Here is a 24966-nt window from a genome sequence, read left to right on the forward strand (position 1 = left end):
CAAGTCGGAGGCCAGCCTCAGCAACTTAACAAGGCCCTAAGCAACTCAGGGAGACCCTGTCTCTAAATGAAACACAAAACAGGGCTGGGGACGGGGCTCAGGGGTCGAGGGCCCCTGAGTTCAATCCCTGGTACAAAAAAAAAGTCCCATTGGAAGTTCCCAGGCCTGTGAGGTCCGCAGTCACCCGTGCTGCAGCTCAGAGAAGCGCGATGAATTCCACCAGCTTCCGCCCAGCGAGGAGGAAGATCTGGGTGAAGCCTCTGAGTCTCCCACTTCCTGGGGTTGAGGAAAGGGAAGGGGAGGAGCTGGGGACCCCGGCTTTTCCTTTCTGGGAGCTGACGGACCCTTTTCAAGTCCAACACTACCCTCAGGTCTCGCCTACATTCTTTGTGCTACAAATTTCCTATGGTTGGCCAGACGTGGAGGCACACACCTATGAGCCCAGCTGTTTGGGAGGCTGAGGCAGGAGGATCGTGAGTTTAACATGAGCTTCAGCAACTCAGTGACACCCTGAGTAACAAGGTGAGACTGTGTCCCTAAATAAAATTTTTAAAAGGGGCTGGGCAGGATGGCCCATGCCTGTAATCTCAGCGGCCCAGGAGGCTGAGGCAGGAGGATCTGAAATTGAAGGCCAGCCTCAGCAATGTCGGGGGACCCTGAGCAAGTCAGCGAGACCCTGTCTCTAAATAAAATACAAAAAGGGCTGGGGAAGGGGCTCAGGGGGCAAGTGCCCTGGGTCCACCTCCCACGGGGCCAGATGTGCCTTGAGATAGCCTGGGGCCCTCGGGCCTCAGAAGAGACCTGCTCATCCCACAAACTGTCCCCTCTGCATGTGGGGCACTGGGTGGGAGCAGGAGGAGCCAGCCAGCTGCTCAGGGCTGGGGTCCAGGACCAAGTGCCCCAGCTTCTGCTCCTCCCAGGGCTTCTCCTCCCAGCGGGAAGCCAGGGCCTCCCTCCCTCTGAGCCTCCCTCCCTCCAGGCTGGAGGCAGCAAAGACTGAAGAAGCCCAGGAGCAGACAGGGCTGTGGGCACCTGGGGTGTGGCTGAGCTGGGGGGGGGGACATGGCCTCCTGGAGTGACAGCCTGGGGTTCCTGGAAGACGGAGGCAGGGAGGCTCCTCCCCAGAGGCCGAGCAGCTGCCTAAACTCTGGGTCTCCCTCCTCCACCACTGACTCACTCGCAGCTCAGAACCCAGCCTTGACCTCTGGCCTGGGGCCAGCCAGGAAACTTGGGCTTGGACCAGGGACCTCCCTGGAAACCATCTGCAGCATCCAGGGAGGGAGCTGGGAGGGGCGGAGTGGGCCCTGAACAATCCCAGCAGCAAGACGTCACCGTCACCGCGGTCACAGGGCCACCGCCCCAGGTGTGGCCCGTGACCCGCCACAGCCCACCCCAGCTCAGCCCCAGGGCTCGGCCCCTGCCACCTCCACAAGCCACTGGGATGGTGGCTTCCTAGAAGATGCCCGGGTTCTGGGTCTGACTGTGCTGCCTGCTGCTGTGTGACCCTGGACCACGCGCTTGCCGTCTCTGGATGGCGCTCACAACGGAGGGCAACCTTGGCAGCTCCCAGACGCCCTGCACCAGGGCCAGCTGCCATGAAAAATGTCCTCATTTTTCTTTTTAATCCTTTATTTTTTAAAAAGTGAATGAATGAATGAATTTTTTGGTATTGGGTACAGAACCCGGGGGAGCTTGACCCCTGAGCCCCGTCCCCAGCCCTTTCTTGTATTTTATCTAGAGACAGGGTCTCGCTGAGCTGCTCAGGGCCTCACTAAGATGCTGAGGCTGGCCTCCACCTTGTGATCCTCCTGCCTCAGCCTCCAGGCTCACAGCTGCTCGCCCCCATGCCCAGCCCCTCTCTGGGGTTTTTGAAATCCAGCTTTCGGATCCATGAAGGGCTCCTCCTGCCCAGCCTGGGGACCACCCGGTCCCTCTGCACATACTCACTGACCTAAGGCCAGGAGAAAGGGCAGCGCAAGTCCAGCATGGCTCCTGGCCCTGCCCTGGGGTCCCGAGTGCGCCTGGGTCCTTGGCCACATGATACACAGAGCCTGGCGCTGCTCACCTGTGACATGGGTCGGGGCTGAACTGTCACCAGGCCACGCCCGTCCTTTGCCCACTTACACTGTGAGATTCACTTCCAGACAGATAATAGGAAAAAAAAAGAAGACCAGCAAGCGACCTCATCCAGGAACTGAGGATCCAGCGGTATTTGTCCCTTCAACGGTGGCTTGGTGGCTGGCCCTCCACAGAACAAAAGACCTGCTCTGAGTGACGGGTGGGGACGTCTCCCTCCCCCTCCCCCCTCCCCGTGGGGGGTCTGTAAACCTCTGGTTAAATTATGGGTGAGCAGAGCCTTATAAATACGTAGACCCGACAGACAGACAGACAGACAGACAGGTCTCATTACAGAGGACGCGGGGCCGCAGCAGACGAGGGGGGGTTTCCAACTGCAGGCCTCAGACACCCCGGGCTCTCGCAGGTGTCCCTGGTGAAAGTCCTGGTCACCCGCTGTGACCACAGGGTAAACACGAAGAGCTAAAGTGAACCCAGAGAGTATCACACGTCCAGTCCCAGGCTCCCGCGGAGCCCTCTGCAAGTGTCAACCCTCTGCAGTCTCCCGGTGACTCTCTGAGGCAGCTGCTGTCACTTCCCTGGTTTTCAACCCATGAGGAGGCTGGGGGCACAGAGAGGTTCAGTAATCTGCCCAAGGACACCCAGCTCCTGAGAAACAGAGCTGGGGTCGCAACGCAGCCTTCTGAGCCAGCCCTGACCCTCTCTGGCGGGGAAACTTTCCAAGTACCCTCCGCACCTACGGAGGGTGGCTCTTCTGGTCCTCACACCAAGGCTTATTGCGGTACAGATCATGGCACCACTCTGAACCTCAGTTTCCTCTTCTGCTAAAAAAATAACCCTGGGTAACTACCCCCACAGGGACGTTTAGCAAATCACATGAGATGATGTACCTAAAGGGAGCAGGGACCTGGGGACAGGATGCAGAGCGTGGGTACCGGGGACGGACGAGGTTTTAAAAGTCTGGCTCTGCTGTGGCCGGCTCCGTGACCTTGTGTCCTTCGTTGATCCTCAACCTCTAAGGACCTTAGTCTCCTTATCTTTTCTTTTTGGACTGAACATAGGGGTGCCTAACCCCTGAGCCCCACCCCCAGCCCTTTTTATTTTCTGGAGACAGGGCCCCCCTGAGTTGCTGAGGGCCTCCTTAAGTTGCTTGAGGCTGGCCTCCAACGTGCGATCCTCCTGCCTCAGCCTCCTGAGCCACTGGGATGACAGGCGTCCACCACCTGCCCAGAGCACCAAGCTGGGGCTGAGCCTTTCACACAGGGGACCTCAGGGGACTCTCCAGACCCTGGCCCCACCCAGGCATCCTACTCTGCTGACATCTGAATCTTTATTTATTTATTTTTTGATAACAGATTCCTCTGCTTCTTCTGCGTGTGACACACTTGTCCCTATTGGACAGACGGGGAAATGGAGGGGACTGGGGCTGGGACAAAGGCCTCTCCCCCCCTCCAGGGCTCAGCTGGCCACAGAGACCCTCCGCCGACCCTCGAGCAAGGACCTCGTAAGGAGGCCGCCTTCCGTGAGCAAGGTCGTCTCCAAGGTCCCCGCGGGGGCCACACGGTGAGGAGCCCTGGGTCAGGGTGGCACCTGCGCTCGGGCTGTGCCAAATTTAAAAACAGAACGCAGTTCGGGGAGGGGGTCCTCATGTCCCACGCGTCACGTGGCCCTGAGTGCGTCCCTGACGCGGGTTTCTCCTTAGGGTCCCTCCCTGTGAGTTTTATTGCATTTAATTAGAACTGATGGCCAAGGGACCCGCGGCAGATGCTCCTCTCTTAAGTCAGAAAATTAAAAACGGAGCATCCCCATCCGTCAAGTGCCCCAGCCCCGGGCGCTGGGCCGCGAGGACCTGGAGGGGGACAGTCTGTGGGGTGGCCCAGGTCCTTCCAGGGGACTTAATGAAAGATGTGCTGAGCGCATTTGTCAAAAGGGTGACGACAGCGGGGAGGGTGGTGGCACAGGCTCAGGGACACACGGGAAGACACCCGGCCACCGCTGCCTGGCCAGCGCTCTGGCCGGCCTCTGGGCACCGGCCTGTGGGAGGCTGGAGGCTGGGCCTCCTCTGCGCCCAGGACTGGCCGGCCACTGACACTCGGGCTGTGAGTCACCTTTGTGAGGCCACAGCGTGGGCTTGGTGGCTGCTGCCAGTGTCTGTGACCAGGCCTTGGTCTGCACTGGACACCCCATTACCCACCCCTGCCCAGTTTGTGAGCAGGTCGGTCCGGTCCTTTGACTTGGACTTGAAAAGACGGAATTCCTGGGATTTCTGGGGACATCTTTCACGGACACCAGCCCCGGTCTTTCTTGGGCGTCAATGAGAAATAAGTGCTGGGCGCCGTGGCCACAGGCCTGTGATCCCCGCGGCTCTGGAGGCCGAGGCAGGAGGATCGTGAGTTGGAGGCCAGCCTCAGCAACAGCGAGGCCCTGAACAACTCAGGGAGACCCTGACCCTCAGTAAAATACCAGGAGGGCAGGGGACGGGGCGCAGGGGTCCTTCCCGAAGTAGGGCCGTGTGTCTGGTGCACACTGGGATTCGTCCTCGTCACTTGTGCCAGGATCCCCGCTGGCCCCACATCAACCTCCCCCTTCTCTCCAGGGACCCCCTCGGACCCTTGTCCAGAGACCTCTTCTCGGTGACCCCCGGAGGCCAGCCAGGGGCACCCAGGCCACCTCTCTGTCCTCGCCCTTGTCACCAAGAGCCTCCAGAGCGTCCCCGTCCGGGATGTCCCCCTCCTTCTGTGAGCAGCCTCTGACAGGCCACCCCTCTGCGCCCTCCGGCCACGTGCCTACTGCAGCCAGGGACGTCCCTGCCACCACCCGGGGACCCAGCAGAAGAAGACCTGCCCGCTCCCTCCTGGACCTCCGCGGTCACTGCAAGGCCACCGCCCAGCTGGCTCCGCGACGCTCCCCTACCCAGCAGCGGATCCAGCCAGGCCACCAGCCATGGGGACAGAAGGGACGGTGTCCTTCCCGCGTTCCTCGAGCCTCTGGGCCAGCGACCAATGTCAACACCGGGCACAGCAGTGCCACCCACCTCCTGCCAGGGACATGCCCAGCAGCAACTGGATGAGGGGCCGCAGGAGCGCAGTGTCCCCTCCCCGGGGCGCAGGGCCAGCGCCAGTGGACACCGCACGGAGGGCCAGGCGGCCTGGGGTCCAATCCCTGTTAGGAGGGTCCCTGTCACCTCCCAGGCCTGCTGTCCCGGCTGGAAGGTGGGGTCCCGCAGTCCCTCCCCCGTCCGGCCAGGCACGCGCCACGTGACCGCAGTGGCCACGGGCACAGGGACGGCTCCCAAACTGCCAGACGACGCGGACCCAGCGCCCTCGGCCGGCCACCCCGCTGCAGGAGGCGGGTCACCCGAGGCAGCAGGGCCCTGGTTGCCGTCTGTGGCCCTGAAGCCATCCCACGGGGACCTGGGGACAACAGATCCCAGTCCCCACTGGTGTGCGGCTGACACCCCCAAGTTTGTGACCCCGTTTCCATGGGTGACGAGGTCTCCCGACTCCTAGCCACAGCAGGCAGAGTGGGCACGAGCGGGGGTGTGGGAGGGACGGACGGACAGACGGATGGATGGATGCACGGACAGACGGACAGACACGCGCAGGGCACAAGGGACCGGCTTCACCCTCCTAGATGCTACTCAGATCCAGTCCAAAGCCTGCGTCCAGCAGCAGGTGACCTGGACCTTGTCACCTAAGAACGCTCACGGTCCCTTTACCCCCCACACCAAGGCTGGTGACCCCCGCTCTCTGTCACAGAGGCCACCAAGGCACAGAGGGCTCAGTGACCTGCCCCAGACCACGCAGCTGAAACCCAGGTGGCTTGTCACCGAAGCCCGTGTGCCGAGCCACCGTGACACACACAGCAAACACACAAGGCCACTCTCAGTGCGCGGGGACAGCCCTCGGGCTGGGGCTGGGCTCAGGGGACCAGCACTTGCCCACGTGTACATGGCCCGGGGCTCCCCCAGCACCCCCAAAACACAGAAAGAAAAGGAGGAAAGAACCGTCCACATCTGTGGGCGGCGAGGGAGGAGGGGACGCCCGCATGGCCACACGGGGACACGGGGACACGGGGTCTGGGTCACCCACAGAGAGACGCTGTGACCTCCCGGTCAGTCTGAAGGAGTCCACAGTAGGCCACGGTGGGGGCCCTCGGCTGGGGAGTCACCTAGATGCCACATCAGGCAAGAAACAAAACTGACAGGGACGGGGACATCAAGGGGACACGTGGGACAGGCTGGTCTGTGTGGTGTTTGGCCAAAAATAGGCCCTTGATGACTCTGAGCGAGCACCTCGGCCGGCCACCCCACACCGGGACTGAGAGCCCGAGGGTCCGGGTGGACCTCGAACCTGCAACGGCACATTCTCTTATTAAGCGCCTACTGTGTGGTCAGCTATCGGGGTCCAGGGGGCTCTTCAGACAAAAGTTCGGGCTCCCCCCTCCACAACCACGTTCTGATGGCCGAGGACACAGGACCCATCTGGAAGGCAGGGCTGCGGGACTAGATCTCTGTGAAGACAATTTTGGTTTTGTTTTGTGAATTGGGGATCGAAGTCAGGGGCACTCGGTCCCTGAGCCCCGTCCCCAGCCCTGTTTTGTGTTTTATTTAGACACAGGGTCTCCCTGAGTTGCTTAAGGCCTCACTTTTGCTGAGGCTGGCCTCCAACTTGTGATCCTCCTGCCTCAGCCTCCAGAGCTGCTGGGATCACAGACCTGTGCTACTGCACCCGGCTCCTCTGTGCCCCACACATTGAATGGGAAAAGGACTCGGGTTTCAGTGACCACGGATCATAGCACGAGACTTACTCCCTTCTCCATCTTTCTGAACCCTTCAGGGGGTGCCAAGAGGAGAAGGCCTCTGGGTAGCACCAGAATGACCTCAAGGCCTCCCTAGTTTAGCAAAGACCCGAGGCCCCGCCCTCTTGCTACCTGTTTTGGCTTCTGCCTGTCGCTCACACTGAAGCCAGGTATGTCTGAGGGCAGGGGATCCCACCCAGACCCTGGCTGCTCAGCTGCACCCCAGCCCCTGACCACCTCAAAGCGCCCCTTCAGGTGGAGAGGTGGCCCCGCCCCCACGCCTGTCAATCAAACCTCCCCTGCAGAGACCTGCTGGGCCCCAGGTGGGGACTTTCCTGGGAACTCCCTTCCGTGTGCCTGAGGCCGGAGGCAGAAGGAGATTCACTGATGATGGAGGCCCAGGAGGATGTGGCTTCTGCACAGGAGATTTACCCCTGTCACTCTGGCCTCCAGCATGGAGTGATGCAACCCTGCTTTTGAAAGTCAGGATCTGACAGTTTGGGACACTCCACTGAGGCCCCAGGCTGCAGTGTCACCTGTGAGCAGATGCCAGCAAAGCCACCGACCAGTACCAGTCAGTCAAGGTTTGGGGATTTGCCATTTCTCTGGGATATTTTATTCCCTTATTATGAAGGGGCTTTGTTTAAATTTTGTTTGGAGGGGGGAGGGGACTACAGGACAAGGCAATAGGGCCTTTGCATATGACAAGCAACTCCAAGGGGCACTCCATATGGGCTCAAAGCTAAAGGAGTTGCCCCTGGGGTTGTGCAGTACACAACGTGCACAACTAGACCTGGCCACCCTTTGCGAAATTCACTGCAAATTCCAAAAAAAAACCTTGAGTCCTAATAAGGATCCCTTTCTGTTCCCGCAGGGCAGGGGGAGGGAGCACAGAATCCTTCTCAAATCACGACCCTGGGGGCTTTTCGTTGATTCAGACTGGGTGACCCCCAAAGAGCGTAAGTGACAGAGGGTGAACTGGAGGTGCACCCCGCGCACCAGGGGCAGCCGGATTTGGTGACCCTAGCCGGGGATGATCAATAGAAGGCATTGAGTCAGTCTGGGGGAGGTGGGGTCAGGAAACCCCAGTCTTGTTCAACAGGGTTCCAAACACTAGAGACTTCCATTCAGAAATGTAGCTCAGGGCACGACCAGCTCTTTAAACAAGTCAGATTGTGTTCTCCCGTGCCCCGTTGAATGGCAGGGGGTGTCTGCACCATAAAAAGGTCTCCATCTCAACGCAGGGTACTTTCCCGGTGGTGACAGATAGCTGGCGAGATTCCTGAACCTTCTGTCTGAGTCACTTTCCCAGAGAGCACTAAGAAAGCCCTCTACCCAGGATTTGAGAAATGCCCAAATAATCACATCTTTACCATATTTGGCATTTTATACAAAAAAAACCCTGACATTGGGCTGGGGATGTGGCTCAAGCGGTAGCGCGCTCGCCTGGCATGCGTGCGGCCCGGGTTCGATCCTCAGCACCACATACCAACAAAGATGTTGTGTCCGCCGAAAACTAAAAAATAAATATTAAATTTCTCTCTCTCTCTCTCTCTGTCTCTCTCTCTCTGTCTCTCTCTTTAAAAAACAAACAAACAAACAAAAAACCCTGACATAGAAAAGACTCGCATCTCAAACCCTCCCAGGGGAGACCACGTGGCTCCATTTCACAGGTAAAGTAACTGAGGAGGCTCAGAGAGGTCAAGACACTCACCCCACGTCACACAGCTAGAAAGAGGCCACAAAGCAAGTCCCCGCTGGCCCTCTGTCCCCCAGCTGCCCGTCAGATGGTTCCATTTCCCACACAAGAAAAGAAGCCTGAGTCTCGGTACCTCTCTGCCTCCTGCTCCGCGCTCTGCTGCCTGTTCTCGAAGGCGTTGAAGCTGCTCATGTCCACGTAGCCGTCGTTCTCGTTGGCGGTGGACAGGGCCCTGCTCTGCTCCTCGAACAGCTTGGTGAAGGTGCCGGCCCGGGCGGGCCTGCGGGGCGGGATCTGGATGTTCTCGTAGTCCGAGTTCCCGGCTGGAATGTTCTCGTAGTCCGACGTGTCGGCGTTGGGGAAGGAAATGGAGCGAGGCTTGGTCAGCGGCAAGGGCAGGAAGGGCGGCCGCGAGCGGTCTTCGAAGGACTCCACCCTGGACACGGTCCTGCTCGGGGGGATGCCCTTCCTCTTGCCGTCCCGGTAGAAGATGAGGGACGAGGGGGACTCGGAGGCGCGCAGCTTCCCCGCCCGGGACTTGAGCTGCGGCGAGTTCCCGAAGCTTCTGCGGTCCAGGTCCAGGAGCCGGGGGGGGCCGTGGTAGCTGGACTCGGAGGAGGACCTGGACGAGGACACGCTGAGGTCCCCGTGCCCTTTGCTCTCGGACTTCTTTTTGAAGGTCAGAGCCAGGAAGCGCTTGAAGGACGACTTCTTCTTCTTGGTGGCCTTGTCGGGGGCCTCGCTGTCCAGCAGCAGCGAGGGCGAGCTCTTGGTGATGGGCCTCTTGGTGATGCAGGCCAGGTCGAAGGGGGGCGGGATGTCCACCACGGAGGACGGCGTCGACGTGCCACTCGACGGCAGGTGGTTCCTCTGCGAGAAGCTCCCCGAGGAGCCGATGACGCAGGGCAGGGACAGGGTGTCGTCCTTCCTCTGGATCCTGAGGTCGTCCAGCCCCGGGCCGTCGGGCTCGCGGAACAGGCCCACGGGGACCTCTCGGCCCTCCACCGAGAAGGAGCGCGGGTACAGCGTGAAGGCCCTGGGCTTGGCGGGCAGGGCCCGGCCGCCCTCGGGGGGCCTCCCGTCCAGGGGCGTGTGCGCTCCCTCCGCGGCCCCTGCGGTGCCCGAGCCCGAGGGACCGGCCTCTGGCCCCGCTTCTTCTAGGACCGTCTCTGGGACATATCCAGCCACCTTCCCAGAGTGGGGACGCGCCCGGGTGGCCAGGCCCTTCCTGTCCGAGGGGACCAGGCTGCCCTCGGCTGCAGAGCTCATCTCTTCGGTGCCGTCGGGGCCGCTCGTCCCGTCGGGGGTGGCCGGTGTCTCCAGCTGTCCTCCTCCTCCAGGGTCGCCCGGGCTGGGCAGGCCCACGGCCACCACGTAGGGGTTGCTGAGCGAGTCGTCGGGGGCGTCCTCGTCCTCTGGCACGACCACCACGTCGGGGATCGAGGGTCCCTCCCCAGCGTCCCCCGGCAGCTGGGGGGCATCCTCCGCGCACTGCCCCTCGGTTCCGGGTTCCTGCCCCGGTTCAGGGACCTGGGAATAGCTGTCACTGCAGAAGGAGGTGCTCTCGGTGGGCAGGAAGGCGTAGGGGCTTCCTGTGAGCGATGTCACAAAGTCGTCCAGGCTGTCGCTCTCGAAAGGGACGATCTGGCAGCTGTCCTCGGTCGCCTCGTCCTGCATGGGGGGCTCCATGGGCTCTTCCTGCACGGGGTCCTCCCCTTCCAGGGGCCCTTCCTCGGCCGCCCTTTCTCCCTGGTCGGGTGCTTCCTCCTGGTCCCCCGGGTCCCCCTGGTCCCTGCCGTCTGCGCCGCCCTCGCCCTCCTCCTCCACTTCGCTGTCCTCCTCCTGCTCCTCGTGTCCCTCAGGGGTCTCCAGGCTGTCGGTGGTGGTCTCAGTCCCCTGGATGGCCGTGCCCAGCTCCTCACCCTCCCGGGTTTCCTCGCTGTCATCTGCAGCATCCTGCCCCGTGTCCTGGGCCGCCCCGTCGGGGTCCCCGACTTCGTGGAGTCCCCCAGGTTCAGCTCCGATGGGGTCCTCCTCACCGTCCTCCTGCGCCTCCTCCTCCCGGGGGGCCTCAGGCTCTTCGCAGGGGACCTCGGGGACCTCTGCGTCCACGTGCGTGAGAATGATCTCGTCCTCGGAGATGTCGCCCGTGTCCCAGGGCCCCCGGGCCCCCAGGTTGTAGGCGTTGTGCGCCTTCACCCGCTTCTCCTCCTCCTCGCTGGTGGAGCCCTGCTCCTCGGTCCCCGGCGCGTCCTCACAGTCCTCCTCCCCGTTTTCAGGGGTGTCCCCTGCGTGTCCCTCGCCCTCTCCGCTGGGTGTCCCTTCGGCCGGGTCCTCACCAGCGCCTGTGTCCTGGCCTCCGTCCTCCTGCTCCTCGTCCCCAGGGTCACCGGGAGGCTCCTCGGGGGCCACATTCTCTATGTCCCTCGCCACCGCCCTGGGGACCTCGATGTCATCCTCGTCCGTCTCGGATTCGCGCCCTTGGTCCAGCCCCGGGTCCATGCAGAGCAGCCGCCCGTTGCGGCATTTGGTGACGCTGTCGCCGATGCACACGCCGGGCCTGCAGTCGCCGGGGTCGGCCAGCCTGGGCTTGGGGGCGATGGGGGGCTTGGGACCCCGGGGCGCGCGGTGCGGACTGCGCAGGCGCAGGTGGGGCGAGGCGGCCAGCGGGGGCGCCACCCCGGGGACGCGAGGGCTGCTGGTCCTGGGCTTGGGGGCGACCGGTGGCTTGGGCGAGTCTGAAGAATTGGAGCAGAAAAAAACAAAAAAAAGAAAGAAAGAAAATTAGAAATATCTTTCCTGCCGTCGAGAATTGGCTCAATGGAACCCAGAAGGGCTCCAGGTTCCAGGGGACCCTGAAGATGGACCCCCGCCCCCCCCGGGGAAACTCCATCGAGTCTCCCTGGTGGCACCCACCCCGCCCCCACCACTGTCATCTGCAGGGATCCCTCCACCTGCCACTGCAGAGCCGCTCCCTGAACCAAGGGCACAGGCTTCTCTCCTGGAAATCAGCTGAATGGGACCTCCTGCGCCTCGGGGGACAGAGGGTGTCCTGATCATCACATGGGTCCCCCCAACAGTGAGCCACCGAGAAGAGCCTTCTGCGTCAATGAACCATGAGAAAATGCGACTTTTATGGGCGCTGGTCCCGCGGCCCCCTGGAGCTCACTGTCCCCTCGACGGCGGACGCAACAGAAACCAGGTGCTGGGCATAGTGGGGTCTTCCAGGGTCACGGGGAAAACCTGGCACAGCTGAGATGCGACCCCTGGAGGACAGCCACGGACCCGTGGGATACTGCAATCCAACAGCCACTGTCTCATCTTGAGGGGAGGACTCACATTATACACCCCATAATATCAGGGACGTGTGGTTTTGTGGACAGTCACATCTGAAATCCACAGGCGTCCAGGCGGTGGCAGCCAGGGCGCCTCAGGGGCATGCGCACTTCAGGGGAGGAAGGACCCACGTGTGCCAACAGGAGAAGCTGCAAAAAGTCTCTTCTGTTGGGTGCCTGGTGGCTCACGACTGTCATCCCAGTGGCTCAGGAGGCTGAGACAGGAGGATCATGAGGTTGAGGCCAGCCTCAACAACTTAGCAAGGCCCTAAGCAACTCAGGGAGACCCTGACTCTAAATAAAATACAAAACAGGGCTGGGGACGGGGCTCAGTGGTTGAGTGCCCCTGAGTGCAATCCCCAGTAGGTACCAAAAAATAAAAAAAAATTGAAGTGGGTGAAAGCCCTCTTCATGATATATTTTATTCAAATTTGGATATAATTTTATTTTATGTATTTGGATTCTGTGCTTGACCCTGGGCAAAGGCCAGGGCTCTGAGCACCTGTGAGGCAGTTTCGGCTCAGCACCATGCTCTGTAGGCTGCAGCCGGGGAAATGCATCCATTTATACAATATTTCCTTTCCTTTTTTTTTTTGAGGGGGGTGCCAGGGATTGAATTCAGGGGCACTCGACCCCTGAGCCCCCTCCCCAACCCTATTTTGTGTTTTATTTAGAGACAGGGTCTCCCTGAGTTGCTCAGCACCTCGCTGTTGCTGAGGCTGGCCTCCAACTTGCGATCCTCCTGCCTCAGCCTCCCAAGCTGCTGGGATGACAGGCGTGCGTCACCACACCTGGCAATTTTTTTTTTTTTTTATGGTGTTTTCAACTTAAGACGGCTCTCAGGACACAGCCCCGTGGTCAGCTGAGAAGTACCTACAGTCAATATGCAAAGCGTATTAATGAGATGCTGGACATTTCTTTTTTCCTACTGAGCCTTTGCCTTTGAACATGTGTTTGGCACTCGGGGCCCTGCTCCACTCAGACCCGCCACATGCCCAGCACCAGCCTGGCTCTGAGTTTGGACATGGCTGTGACATCATTCCCGGGCACCTCCGTTTCTGGGTGTCTGCAGCCAAAGTCAATATCGTCTTCCCCAAACTGGCAGAATCATGTCAAATGCAGCTGAGGCTCCAGTTGAAATAAAATCTCCCAGAGCAGCAAACATATAATTCCCAGGCCACCCACTGGGCTTCTTGCAGCACTTGATTTCAGAGTCACACTCCAAGGAGCGGTTGTCTGCGTGCTTATTAGTGGCTGCAGCAGGAACCCTGCAAGTTTTCAGATGTGGTAGCCGACAGGCAGCCACATGAAGGAGGCCCAGCTCCCAAGGACGTTGAAGCCAACACCGCATGGAACCCCTAACCCGCCCTGCGCTCATCCACGTCATCGCTCAGGGGACCACAGCCCTCCAGTCAACAACCTAAAATCTTCTAGGAATAAAAAGTGATTTTCCAACTCTGTGTTTCAGAAGCAAAGATGTCCTAGCGTAGGAAAATAGCTGTCCAAATTAGTGGGCAAAAAAAAAATTCTTTTGGAGCTTAAGAAGAAACTTTGGCTGAGCAGAGAGACTGAGGCTTGTCATCCCAGCGACTCGGGAGGCTGAGGCAGGAGGATCTCAAGTTGGAGGTCAGCCTCAGCAATTGAGCAAAACCCTGTCTCAATATAAGAAGGGGGTTTGTAGCTCCGTGGTGGAGCATCTGCTCAGCATGCATGAGACACGGGGTTCAGTCCCCCGGACCAGAAACAAATGACAGGCAAGAGTGGGGATCCCAGGGACACTCGCTGTGGCTGTTCAGAGAGAGGCCAGCCCTGGCCTGCCCACACCCCCCTGGCCTGCGCCTTGCTCTGCGCTGAGATGCTACAAAGTATCATCCCCCAGCTCTGAACATCAGGTGTCAGGGGCTGGGGAGGAATTATCCACTGGGGGTGGGGACACTCATTCCTCATCCTTAACAGGTGGCATTTCACAGAGGCGCCATGAGACCGAGGGACAGACGGGGCTGTGAAAAATGACCGTCACCCTGGCTGCAGCGCCCCCACCCCCACCCCATCCTTCATCCAATCAAGCTATTGATCTGTGGGCACCGGCTCCTCGGGAAAGGTTACGGTGGGTGTCTGAGGCGTGATCCGGCAAGAAAATGTCGTCCCCAAGGAACCATACGGCTCTGTGGCCACCCTGCGCTTCTAGGACTTGGTCCCACAGTGCTTCTCCTGCGTCTCCCCGAAATCGAGGGCAGCCAGAATCAGAAAGGCCTCGTCTGGCCCCCTTGCTGAAAGATGAGGAAACTGAGGCACAGAGAGGGCAGGTAAGTGGCATGGGGTTGCACAGCAAGACTGGTGTAGTCCCCTCACCCTGCCTGTGGCTTTCGGTCAAAGAGTGTTTTCTTTACAGTGGAGACTCAGAGGTCTCAGCATGTAGGGAGGCAGGGCAGGGTGAAAATGTAGGGAAACCGAGGCCAGAGAGACCAAGAACAGCTAGTGACGTGAGAATTTTGTTTTTTGGTATCAGTGACTGAACCCAGGGTTGCCTAACCACGGAGCCACATCCCCAGCCCTTTTTATTTATTTTGAAGACAAGGTCTCACTAGGTTGCTTACAGCCTCACTGAATTCCTGAGGCTGGCCGGAAACCTGCGATCCTCCTGCCTCGGCCTCCTGAGCCGCTGGGATCCCAGGAGTGAGCCACCGTGCCCGGCCAGGTGAGAAATTTAAATAAGGTTGGGTCCATGTTTCACCAATAACTAGCTTTAGTGTGCTCCTCCTCCCCGATTTCCTTTAGTCCAGCTCCAGTAAATACTTATTGAGCACCTACTGTGTACCAGGCCCTCACCCAGATTCTTTGCACACATCACTAGTAAGTGAAATAAAGATGTCGCTCTCAGGGATCTTCTCTTGGGAGGTGGCGGGAGACGGGCAAGATGGAGAGAAAGTTCATTATGGCAGGTGATAACGAGCTCCATGCAGAAATGGGGTGGCGCTTTTAAATAAAGCGAACAGGACATCAGAACCAAGATATAAAAACAGGTGAGAGAAGTCCGAAGGCACTTGTCACACCCAAGAAACGGCAAAGGAGACCAGTCCAACCCAGGTTTTGAGCTCCCTCCTGCCCACCATCTTACAGAAAGGAACCAAATGGCCAGGCGAGGTGGAGCCCATCTTTAATCCCAGAGGAGGCTGAGGCAGGAGGATCGTGAGGTGGAGGCCAGCCTCAGTAACTTAATGAGGCCCTGAGCAACTTAGTAAGACCTTGTCTCTTAAAAAAAAAAAAAAAAAAATGGCTGGGGACATGGCTCAGGGGTTAAGCACCCTTGGGTTCAATCCCTGGTATGTGGGGGAGAGGGGGAAGGAACCAAATGGAGACCCCACCTCACACTGGTTACCTGGGTCTCAGACTCAAGGGGAAGGTGACAGGGGACTGCTCCCAGATGGGTGGAGGGGGTGGATTTTCACAAAGGGAAAGGATTGGGGCAGAGGACATTCTGGGTAGAGGGACCAGCAATGGGTAATCCCGGGGGGCTGAGCTTCAGGGTTGGGGTGACAGGATGAGCCAGCGCTGGGGTACCCTCCTCGGGTGGACCTCGACTCCTGCTCGCCCAGCACCCCGTGTGGATGTCCCTGGTGACCCTAGGTGCTTTGCAGGGTCCTCTGAGGCCGGGAGGAGCATCGGACAGGGGCTGGCGGCCCTGCTCCCTCCTCCCAGCTCTGCCATCAAAACCGGAGCCGAGAGACCTTGGGCCAGTCCTTGTCCCTCTGTGGGCTTCAACCTCCCCCTCTGTAGAGCGAAGGGCTGGCCACCTCCACCTGGGAAACGCATGGCTCTCCTCATGACGTCCTCGGACATCCCCACACTCAGTCCCCAAGGCTGTTTGAGCTGCAGATCTCGAGCCCCCCGCCCCCCCAGGATGCCCAGGACCATGCGCTGAAAGAGTCATTAATTATCTCCAATTTCACCTTCCCACGGTGTCTTAATTAATTGATTCCTGGGGACCTGCCGGAGTGTCCAAGCCAAGCCTGACGATTTCTAATTAGGCTGCTGCTAAGCGAGTCCAGTGACCCACGACAGGACACTTCCCCAGATGACAGACTGGGACACCATGGAGAACCAGGGGCCTGGGGCTCACAATGCGGCGCTGATGCCTGCTCTGTCACCCATCGGCTCTGTGATCCTGGTCACTGTGCCCCTGGGTGCCTCAATTTCCTTCTTGGTGAAAACGGAAGCAACACCCCCCTCTTTCTCAGGACTGGGGAGAAGTCCCAGAGAAGGAACAAGTATTTGAAATGCTTAGCAGAGACACCCCGGCAGGCACGTCCTGCGTACCTACTGTGTGCTAGGGACCGGATTAAAAAAGCAGCCTCTCAAGATGAGCAGGCGGTGGTTCAACCCTGTCTCATGCCCTCGATAAGAGGGTGACTCCAAAAATCCAGGCACCTGTTTTTGCATCTATAAAATGAGGGGGTAGCAATAGTACTCCCCCAATCAGGTGACAGCGAATGTCAAATAAATTGATACAAATAGAACACTTAATAGCAGCACCTGATACAAAGTAAGTAGCTGATACCTATTAGCTAGTATTTATGGGCTGCTTAGAATGGACACTGGTCTAGGCACCTCATATGCTTTGTGATCACAAGAACTCAATGACAAAGAGCTTATATCTCCATTTTTCAGGTAAAGACACTGAGGTGCTAGGCGCCATGGCGCATGCCGATAATCCCAGCAACTCGGGAGGCTGAGGCAGGAGGATCACAAGTTTAAGGCCAGCCTCAGCAATAGAGTGAGGCCCTAAGCAACTTAGCTACACCCAGTCTCAAAGTGAAACATAAAAAGGGCTGAGGATGGGGCTCAGTGGTTAAGTGCCCCTGGGTTCAATCCCTGGTCCAAAAAAGAAAAAAGAAAGAAGAGACTGAGGTTCAGAGAGGCTCAGTAACCTGCTCAAGGTCTCACTAAACTAGGTTTATGGTGGCTCTGAGATTCATTTCCTGGGATTCTATAAACCAAGAACAACACCATCAGGAAATTCTGAGCATGGTACCCATGATAGGCTGTAATCACACTGGAGAAGGAACCTGGTTTATGCTTTTAGACAAATTACAGGACGGCGGAATCAAAGACTGCCAACCGCTCAGACCTCTAGGACCAAACCTGCCTCCAACTTGATCCGGCCTCACTCCATCCTCCCTGTTCTGGGAGAAGGGCAAGGCTTGCCTACGCCCCACTCAGGAAAACGTGGGAAAGCTGGAAAGGCTCTCACCATTGTTATAAAGTGACTTTTATTAGAAGCCTAGGGGGAAAAGCTAGCCAGCCTCTGTCCAGGCTGTACCAGCCCAGCCAAGAGGCAAAGTCCCTCCAAGCAGTGGCTGGCTGGGGTCCTGGGACCCTGGGACCCTATTCCAGCCTCCTCCACTCCCACCTAGTGGCACCCCTGCTCCTGCGCCCCCCCCCCCAGGTGTCCACATGCCCAGCACCAAGCGCTCCATCCTTTGTAGATCCATCTGGTCCCCTGGCTCCTGTGGGCACCTCGCTCCTAAGACAATGACCTTTTTTTTTTTTTTTTCCATTAAAACAATTTTGAAAAGAAAAGGGGAAAGGAAAAGAAAAACCACACACACACACACACACACACACACACTCACAAACACACACACAGGGCAGCAGGATATGGTTCCAACCCAGCCAAAATGGTGGCTTCCTGTTTCTTTAGGGATGTGTGTTTTGGAGTGTGGCTTTGGAGAGGGTGTTGGTCGGGATCTCGATTCGAGGAGAAAAAGGAAACTGGGCAGCGAGGTCCCGGGCAGGAGGACCCAGAGGCAGGGGGGGACGGCGCGGCCAACTCTCCTCTTGGAGAGAACTTTCTGCCCTCGGCGCAGGGGCGCGCTGCGGCGGCGGGGAGCGCGGGGGACAAGGACGGGGACAGGCACCACCCAAGCCGAGCCTCCCTTTCCCGAGGCGCCCCTCGGCCTCCTCCTCGGAGGCTCGCTGCGATGTCTCCTCTAACCCGTTCGGGGTCCGCGGGAGCTCGGATGGGCAGGGACACCAGGGTGAGCGGTGTCCCTCCCCTGGGTCCCTAGGAGGACGCGGGGCCAGGGCGCTCCCCGAGCGGGAGGACGGGGATCGGGGGCTTTGAGACCCTGGAGTCCGGGAGGGAGCGGCGCGCGCCGCGGGCACAGGGGGGGGACCGCGCAGCGCCCCGGGGTTGGGGACAGCTCCGGTGGCCCGAGTCCCGTGGCCCAGGCGCAGCCCCTGGAAAGGCGTCCGAGGACGTCTGGGGGACCCTGGAAATGGGGGTGACGGGATGTGGGGACGCGACGCCGTCACTTGGGGGAAAGGGGCGTCCTTCCCCGTGGCCCCGGAGGACCGCGGTGGGAGCTCCTGGCGACCGCGACCAGGGCGCTGCCCCTCGGAGCTGAGCGCGCGTCCGTCCGGGACAGGGGACCCCGACTCCCCGCCCAGACCTCGGGAGGCCGCGCCTCAGGGGAGGTCGGGTCCCCCCGCGGCTCGCCCCCGACCCCCGCGGGCTCCAACGTGAGGGACCCGGAGGGACCCCGCGCGTCCCAGGGCGCCTCCTACCTGCGCGGTTCATCTTCCAGCGCGCGGAGCCCCAGGCCCGGCGTCGGCCCGTCCGTCCGTCCGTCCGTCCGTCGGTGCGAGCGCGACTCGGCCGCCGACCGCCTCACTCCATGGCCGCCCGCGGGGCCCGCGCCCCCTGCGCCCGCCCCGCCCCCGGCGCGCGCCGGACTCGGCAGGGCCAGGGGGGCGCGGGGCGGGGCCGGGCCGGGGCGGGGCCGGGGCGGGGCCTGGGCGCGGGGCGGGGCCGAGGAGGGGGCGCAGGGCGGGGGCGAGGGCTGGGCGTGGCCGGGGGCGGGGCCGGGGAGGGGGCGCGCGGCGGAGGCGCGGGGCTCGGGGTTCCGTGCGGGGCGCGAGCCTGGGGGCGGGGCTCGGCGGAGTCGGAGGGCGGGGCGTGGGGAGGGGGCGCGGCCAGGGAGGGGGCGAGGGGAGGGGGCGAGCGCGCCCTGTAGGGGGGATGCAGGGGGCGGCGTGCGTCCGCTCCGCGCCCGGGCTCCGCGCTGTCCCTGTGCGCGCTGCGCCGGCCGCGCCCCCGCCCCTGCTGGACGTCTCCTCCGGGCGCGGAGAGGGAGGGTTCCTTTTTTTCCCTTTCCCGGTCCCTTGTCAGGGACCCGAGAGGGTCCAGGAGTCCCGCGTGCATTCACAAGGGCCATGGTAGTGGGGCCTTGGGGACAAGTTGGGTGTCTGGGGGACCGTGGGGTCCCCTTTTGGTTCATCTTTGGCCATGCACCCTGTCCGGAGCAGGTTGTGGCCCCAGGTTGTGGCCTCGGGGAACGTGGATGGGAACAGGTGGCCCAGAGACCCAGGACCAAGCCAGCCGCGAGGCTCACAGCGGGATGAGCACCCCCGAGGGAGATGGGGGCGACACAGCAGAGCGGTGGCCTCCCAGCCTGTGGAACTGGGAGAAATGCAAGTCCTCAGGACCCCTCCCCAGACCTACAGAATCAGAAACCCCGTTTTGACAAACCTTCCAGATCCTTCTGATGGAGCAGACGTTCAAGGACCACTGGAGTAGAGGACGAGGGACCAAAGATGCCCTTCCCCAGGAGGTGACCAGGCAGGGGAGAACTAGTTGACCAGGAAGCTCTCTTTGTTCCCTTGGTGCACATCCCGGGTGCCGGCCTGGTCCTGGTGACATAGGTGACTCATACCGAGCCTTAACCCCCAGGGACCTTCCTCTGTGGCTCATGGACATAGACAGACCTGTGGCAGGTGCCCAGGGTGCCCAGAAGCCGGTGGGAGCTCAGAGGAGGCTGCAGGGGAGAGGGGTTGACCAAGGAGAGCCCCTCCAGGTAGACGGTGTGGCACTGGGCAGGGACCTGGAGGTGTGAACCAGCGTGGCCTTGGCCTAGGCTGGACCTCAGCTTCTCCAACAGTAAAATCAGAAGTAAAATCAAAATACGATCCTTTCAAATAACCTTTCCATCTGGGAGCCTCCGCAGAGTCCGGGCCTCCACCTGGAAACGGCGGAGGTAGATTAGGGGTGGAGTTGGGAGACGGGCAGAGGTTGTCACAATGGCGGGGACAGTGGAGGTGATAGAGGTGGCGGGGTTGGTGGTGTTGATGGGGTAATGGAGATGTCAGAGGAGATGGGGTTGTCAGAGGCGGTGGTGATGGTGGAGGTGGTCCAGGTGACGAGGATGGTATCGGTGGTGGAGGCTGTCAAGGTGACAGAGTGGCTTCAGGTAAGGGAGGTGACGGAGTTGATGGGAGGAGAGACATCTCTGTTTGACTGTGGGCAGAAATGAGCAAGTCGATGTCTTGGTCAGCTTTTACGCTGCTGTGACTAAAGGTCCCGACCAGAGCAGCTGTGAAGGAGGAGAGGTTTATTTAGGGGTTCGTGGGTTCAGAGGTCCTGGTCCATAGACAGCTGGCTCCATTCCTTGGGGACCCAGGGCAGGCAGGACATCATGGTGGAAGAGCGTGGTGGCGGGAAGCAGCTCACATGGTGACCAGGAAGCAGAGAGGGGGTCTCCACTTGTCAGATACAAATATACACCCCAGAGCCAGGTCCCCAGTGTCCACCCTGTCCAGCCACACCCCCCACCTCAGTTACCACTCAGTTAATCCCCATCAGGGAGATTAATTCGCTGATGGAGTCAAGACTCTCCCAACCCAATTCTTTCTCCTCTGAACCTTCTCGCATTGTCTCACATATGAGCCTTTGGGGGACATCTCCCATCCAAACCCTAACAGTAGGTAAGTCCCTTCCGTGTCGGATGCAAAAAAAAGAAAATATGTATTTTTTAAAAAGTGACCTTGGGGCTGGGGTTGTGGCTCAGGGGTAGAGCGCTTGCCTAGCTCGATTCTCAGCACCACATATAAATAGATAAAAAGTGTATGAATTTATTATAAAAATACATAAAATAAAAAGTTTATGTACTTATAACATTTAGTAAAGTTCTACCAACAACTAAAAATATAGATATTTTTAAAAGTGAGCTTGTAGCGAGGCGCAGTGGTGCACGCCTGTCATCCCAGCAGCTCTGGAGGCCGAGGCAGGAGGATCGCGAGTTCCAAGCCAGCCTCAGCAACAGCGAGGCCCTAAGCCACTCAGTGAGACCCTGTCTCTAAATAAAACACAAAATAGGGCTGGGGAGGGGGCTCGGTGGTTAAGCGCCCCTGGATTCAATCCCTGGTGCAAAAAAAAAAAAAAAAAGAAGCACTTATTGGGCACCCTCTGTATACCTGATGGGCGGATGGGCAGAGTTGGGGATGATGGAGGTGGAAATCAACATGGCAGCTTCACTTCGACTCCAAAGATGGGTGGGGGTCAAGGGGACAGCCGATCAGAACAGCTGGGACCTCCCTCCTAACCGCCCACGACCATCTGAACCCAGAGAGGAGCAGGAGCCCTGGAGACCCCAGCGTCATTACTCACTGGCTGTGTGGGCTCAGGCAAGTCACTTTACCTCTCTGTGCCTCAATTTTCTGCTTAGTAAAATGGGGACAGCAAAACTCTTTCTCTCTTGGGTGCAATCAAGGATCATCCTGGGAGAGCTTACAGTGTGGTCAGCGAGGGGGGCTTGGGGACAGATCACTGTAACACAGTGGGGCTCAGTGGGGCTGGAGAGGAGAGAGGGGACCTCTGGGCTAGGCTTTAAAGGTCAAATGGCACTTTCCAGGTGGAGGAGGAGGGGTGGCCTTTCTCGGTGGGACAGACCAGCTGAGGAGGTCCCTCGAGGCAATGGGGAGCCATAGAGTATGTGTCGGGGAGGGAGTGGCCTGGTCAGAACCATGTGGTAGCTGGGAGTCAGAGGAGCAAGCCCTGGGGGTGCGGTGACCCTGCAGAGCACAGGAGCCAGTGAGAAGATGAGTCCCCAACTCCTGAATGTCCTGCCCTGTAGCTGCAGGGCTGCAAAGCATGCTGGGAAGGTGTCCTGGAGGAGGCCCACTTAGAGGCCGAGGTGAGGCTGGAAAATGGAGGCCAATTACCCAGATGTCAGAGCACGCTGTGTGCAGATTTCGGGGTGCACTGAGGCCACAGGGGTCCCCTCCGCCTTTGTCCAACAGGCGTCTCCAAGGAGGGCCTGGGCCCTGGGGGAGGGGAGCTGAGCCTTTTTATCACTGGGTGGGATTTTTTATCACTGGGTGGGATTCAGGTCTGGAGGAAGCGGCCACCCTCTTCCGGCCGGGCATTTTTTCCCCTGCCCCGGCTGGGCTGGCGTTTCCACCAGGGCCCCTCCTGGCCGCCTGCGCCACACACCCAGGCTTCCTGCCCCTCTCTGGGCAGCCGGATTGGAGGAAAACAGCCCGAGCCTCCTTCAAAACAGGAAACGGCTCTCCCTGCTTCCTGAGGGACAGGAACTGTCCCCATGGCAACCGTGGGACAAAGAGGCCACCTTAACCCTTAGAGGGCAGGCCCAGTGGCTGCAGGGAGGGCCCGCTGCCTGCTGGCTTCTTGTGGGTGTGGCACCAGGCAGGTGACAGGCTCTGAGCAGGAGCCCTCTCCACAGTGGGTACCGGCTTGGTGGCCCCCGGGGAGGCTGCGTGGGAAAGAGGCCGTGGAGCAGGAGAGATCCAAGGGTCTAGCACCCCAGGCCGAGGGGACAGCGGGGACATGGCTCCAGAGTGGAGAAGGGCTGTGTTCTCCCAGGAACAGCAAGATGCAGAGGGAAGGGAGAGGGAAAAGGTGGCCCAGCGGTGCCCACCTGTCATCCCAGCAGCTCAGGAGGCTGAGGCGGGAGGATCGCAAATTGGAGGCCAGCCTCAGCCACTTAGCAAGGCCCTGAGCAACTCAGCGAGACCCTGTCTCTCAATAAAAAATGGAAACGGTTGGGACGGGGCTCCGTGGTTAAGCGCCCCTGGGTTCAGTCCCCAAAAGCTTTCCCTCTCTGGCCTCTAGCGCCTGCTCCCTGCCTGGGCCTCCACCCCACGCCAATGCCCATGACGGCTGTACGGATGCTGGACACATAGCTCTCCCAGCTCCGAGGCGGCATACAGCAGTAGCTCAACAGTTGCTTAGGTACTGACATCTTCTCTCCTTATTAAGGAGCCTAAGAGCCCTGCGCCCTGCCTGCCTTATCCTGTCCCCTTTCCTACCTCACCTTCAACGTCCCTCTTCTTATTCACTAGTGGCCTTCCTCACTGTCCCTAAATCCACCCAGCTCCTCTCAGCCCCAGGGCCTTTGCACCCGCTGTTCTGAACATTCCTTCCCAATTTTCCACATAGCTGGGCTGTCCCCCATCGCGAGTCAGGTCTCCAAAGTCATCTCCTCAGCCGTCCCATCACCCTGGCTCTCCCTTCCTTGCACACAGTCATATCTGAACCCATCCCCTTTACGTATCCGTGTGGCTGTCCCCCCTCATCCAGGGGACGTATATCCCAAGATTCCCCGCAGGTGCCGTAAAACCCCAAGTCCCCAGGGGTCTACATACTACAGGGTTTTTTAAGAATTTTTCTTTCCCTACACACACACGTTCCACTCGTGGAGTTTGATTTATAAACCTGGCATGCTGAGAGGTTCCTAACAATGATCCATGATAAAAGGGAACAGTCGTGACAATAGACCGCACCACGAGTTATTTAAGACCTGTGAATTATTTACTTCTGGAATTTTCCACGTCTCCTTGTCAGACCGCGGTTGACCATGGGTGACTGAAACTGTAGAAAGTGAAACCGTGAATCAATGTGGCAGAGGGGTCACCGTATCGGTGTGCTCTGTCCCCACCCTGGATACCAGCTCCGGGAGGGCAGGGTTGGCTCTTCCTTGCTGGCCTCTGTCCCCTCCGGTACTAGAACAGAGCCAGACACACAGTTAGTGCTGGTCTTAGCCTCTGATTGCTGCTGAGGATATTCTGAACCAACTCCCATGCCTGGGGCTTGTCACCAGCTGTCGTGGGCTGTCCCCCTCATCCAGGGGACATATATTCCAAGATTTCCTGCAGATGCATTAAAACCCCAAGTACCCAGGGGTATATGTACTACAGCTTTGTGTTCGTCTGCTTTCTGCTACTATGACAAACACCTGAGATGATCAACTTACTAAGAAAAAAGGTTGATTTGGGCTCAAAATTTTGGAGGTTCCAAAATGAAACCACTGCTTTTAGGACTGGTGACCTGGGGAGGGTAGGATGTTGTGGTAGGCACATGTGGCACAGTAAAACAAAGGTACGGGCTGGGGTCCACAGTCCCTTTAAAGAACACCCCCCCCAAAGACCTAAAAGCCTCCCGCTAAGCCCCGCCTCTTAAAGGATCCAGCACCTCCCAAGAGCACCCAGCCAGGGACCAAGATTTGAGCCCTCCCAAACCAAAAGATTCTTCCTCGTGGGAACCAAGGAGACCCCACTAAAAGGCAGGGGAACTGGGTGCGATGGTGCACACTTGTCATCCCCGAGGCTCAGGAGGCTGAGGCAGGAGGATCTTGAGTTCAAAGCCAGCCTCAGCAACTTAGCGAGGCCCTGAGCGACTTAACAAGATTCTTTCTCAAAATAAAAAAAAATAAAAAATAAAAAAAGGCGGGGGATGCGGCTCAGAGGTAAAGTGCCCCCCGGTTCCCAGGGACCCCTTAATCGTGGCCTGAAGTTCCAGCTGAGTCAGCAGAAGAGACCCCGAGTGTTCAGAACTCACCAAATGCGTAATGGTGTCCAGGGGACAGGGACCCGTCCGTGCCTGGCCCTGCAGAGCTGGGGAGTCAGGACGGCCCAGGAAGCGTGGTGGGGGCTGTGGAGTCTGGCCTCAAATGACTGATGGTCACCAGTGCTGAGCTCTGCCGGGGACAGGGAACAGACGTGGCAATGTCACCTTCCCCGGTGCCCCGGGAAGGGTGGTGGTTTGAGAGAGGCATCTTGATGAGCCTCCGGAGATCTGCCCTGATTGATCTCCCCGTTAGAGCCCCAGTGACTGGCGGAGGCTGAGGGAGAAGGGAGGACCTCTCCAAAGACCCCATTCATTAGCCTAATCAGTGTGCGCAGCCATGCGTCTGTGTGCAGGAGAGGGACACCGGAAGCCAGGGTGACCCCTGTCACGGGCACCATCAATTGCTGGGGACG

General features: G+C 59.3%; 1 protein-coding gene across 2 annotated transcripts in view; it reads right to left on the reverse strand.

The window, feature by feature from the left end:
- Fgd5 (FYVE, RhoGEF and PH domain containing 5) overlaps nucleotides 1-18612 on the reverse strand; it is a 66979-nt gene extending 48367 nt beyond the window's left edge. For both annotated transcript variants that reach the window (XM_071605879.1, XM_071605878.1), the window contains exons 1-2: nucleotides 18478-18612; nucleotides 8709-11313 (exon numbers count right to left, since the gene is read on the reverse strand). In XM_071605879.1, the coding sequence (XP_071461980.1) occupies nucleotides 8709-11313; nucleotides 18478-18490 (2618 nt within the window). In that variant the 5' untranslated portion in view covers nucleotides 18491-18612. The remainder of the gene's footprint in view (nucleotides 1-8708; nucleotides 11314-18477) is intronic.
- Nucleotides 18613-24966: the final 6354 nt, after the last annotated feature.

Source organism: Marmota flaviventris, chromosome 20 (genome assembly GCF_047511675.1).
Source record: "Marmota flaviventris isolate mMarFla1 chromosome 20, mMarFla1.hap1, whole genome shotgun sequence".
Lineage (NCBI taxonomy): Eukaryota > Metazoa > Chordata > Mammalia > Rodentia > Sciuridae > Marmota > Marmota flaviventris.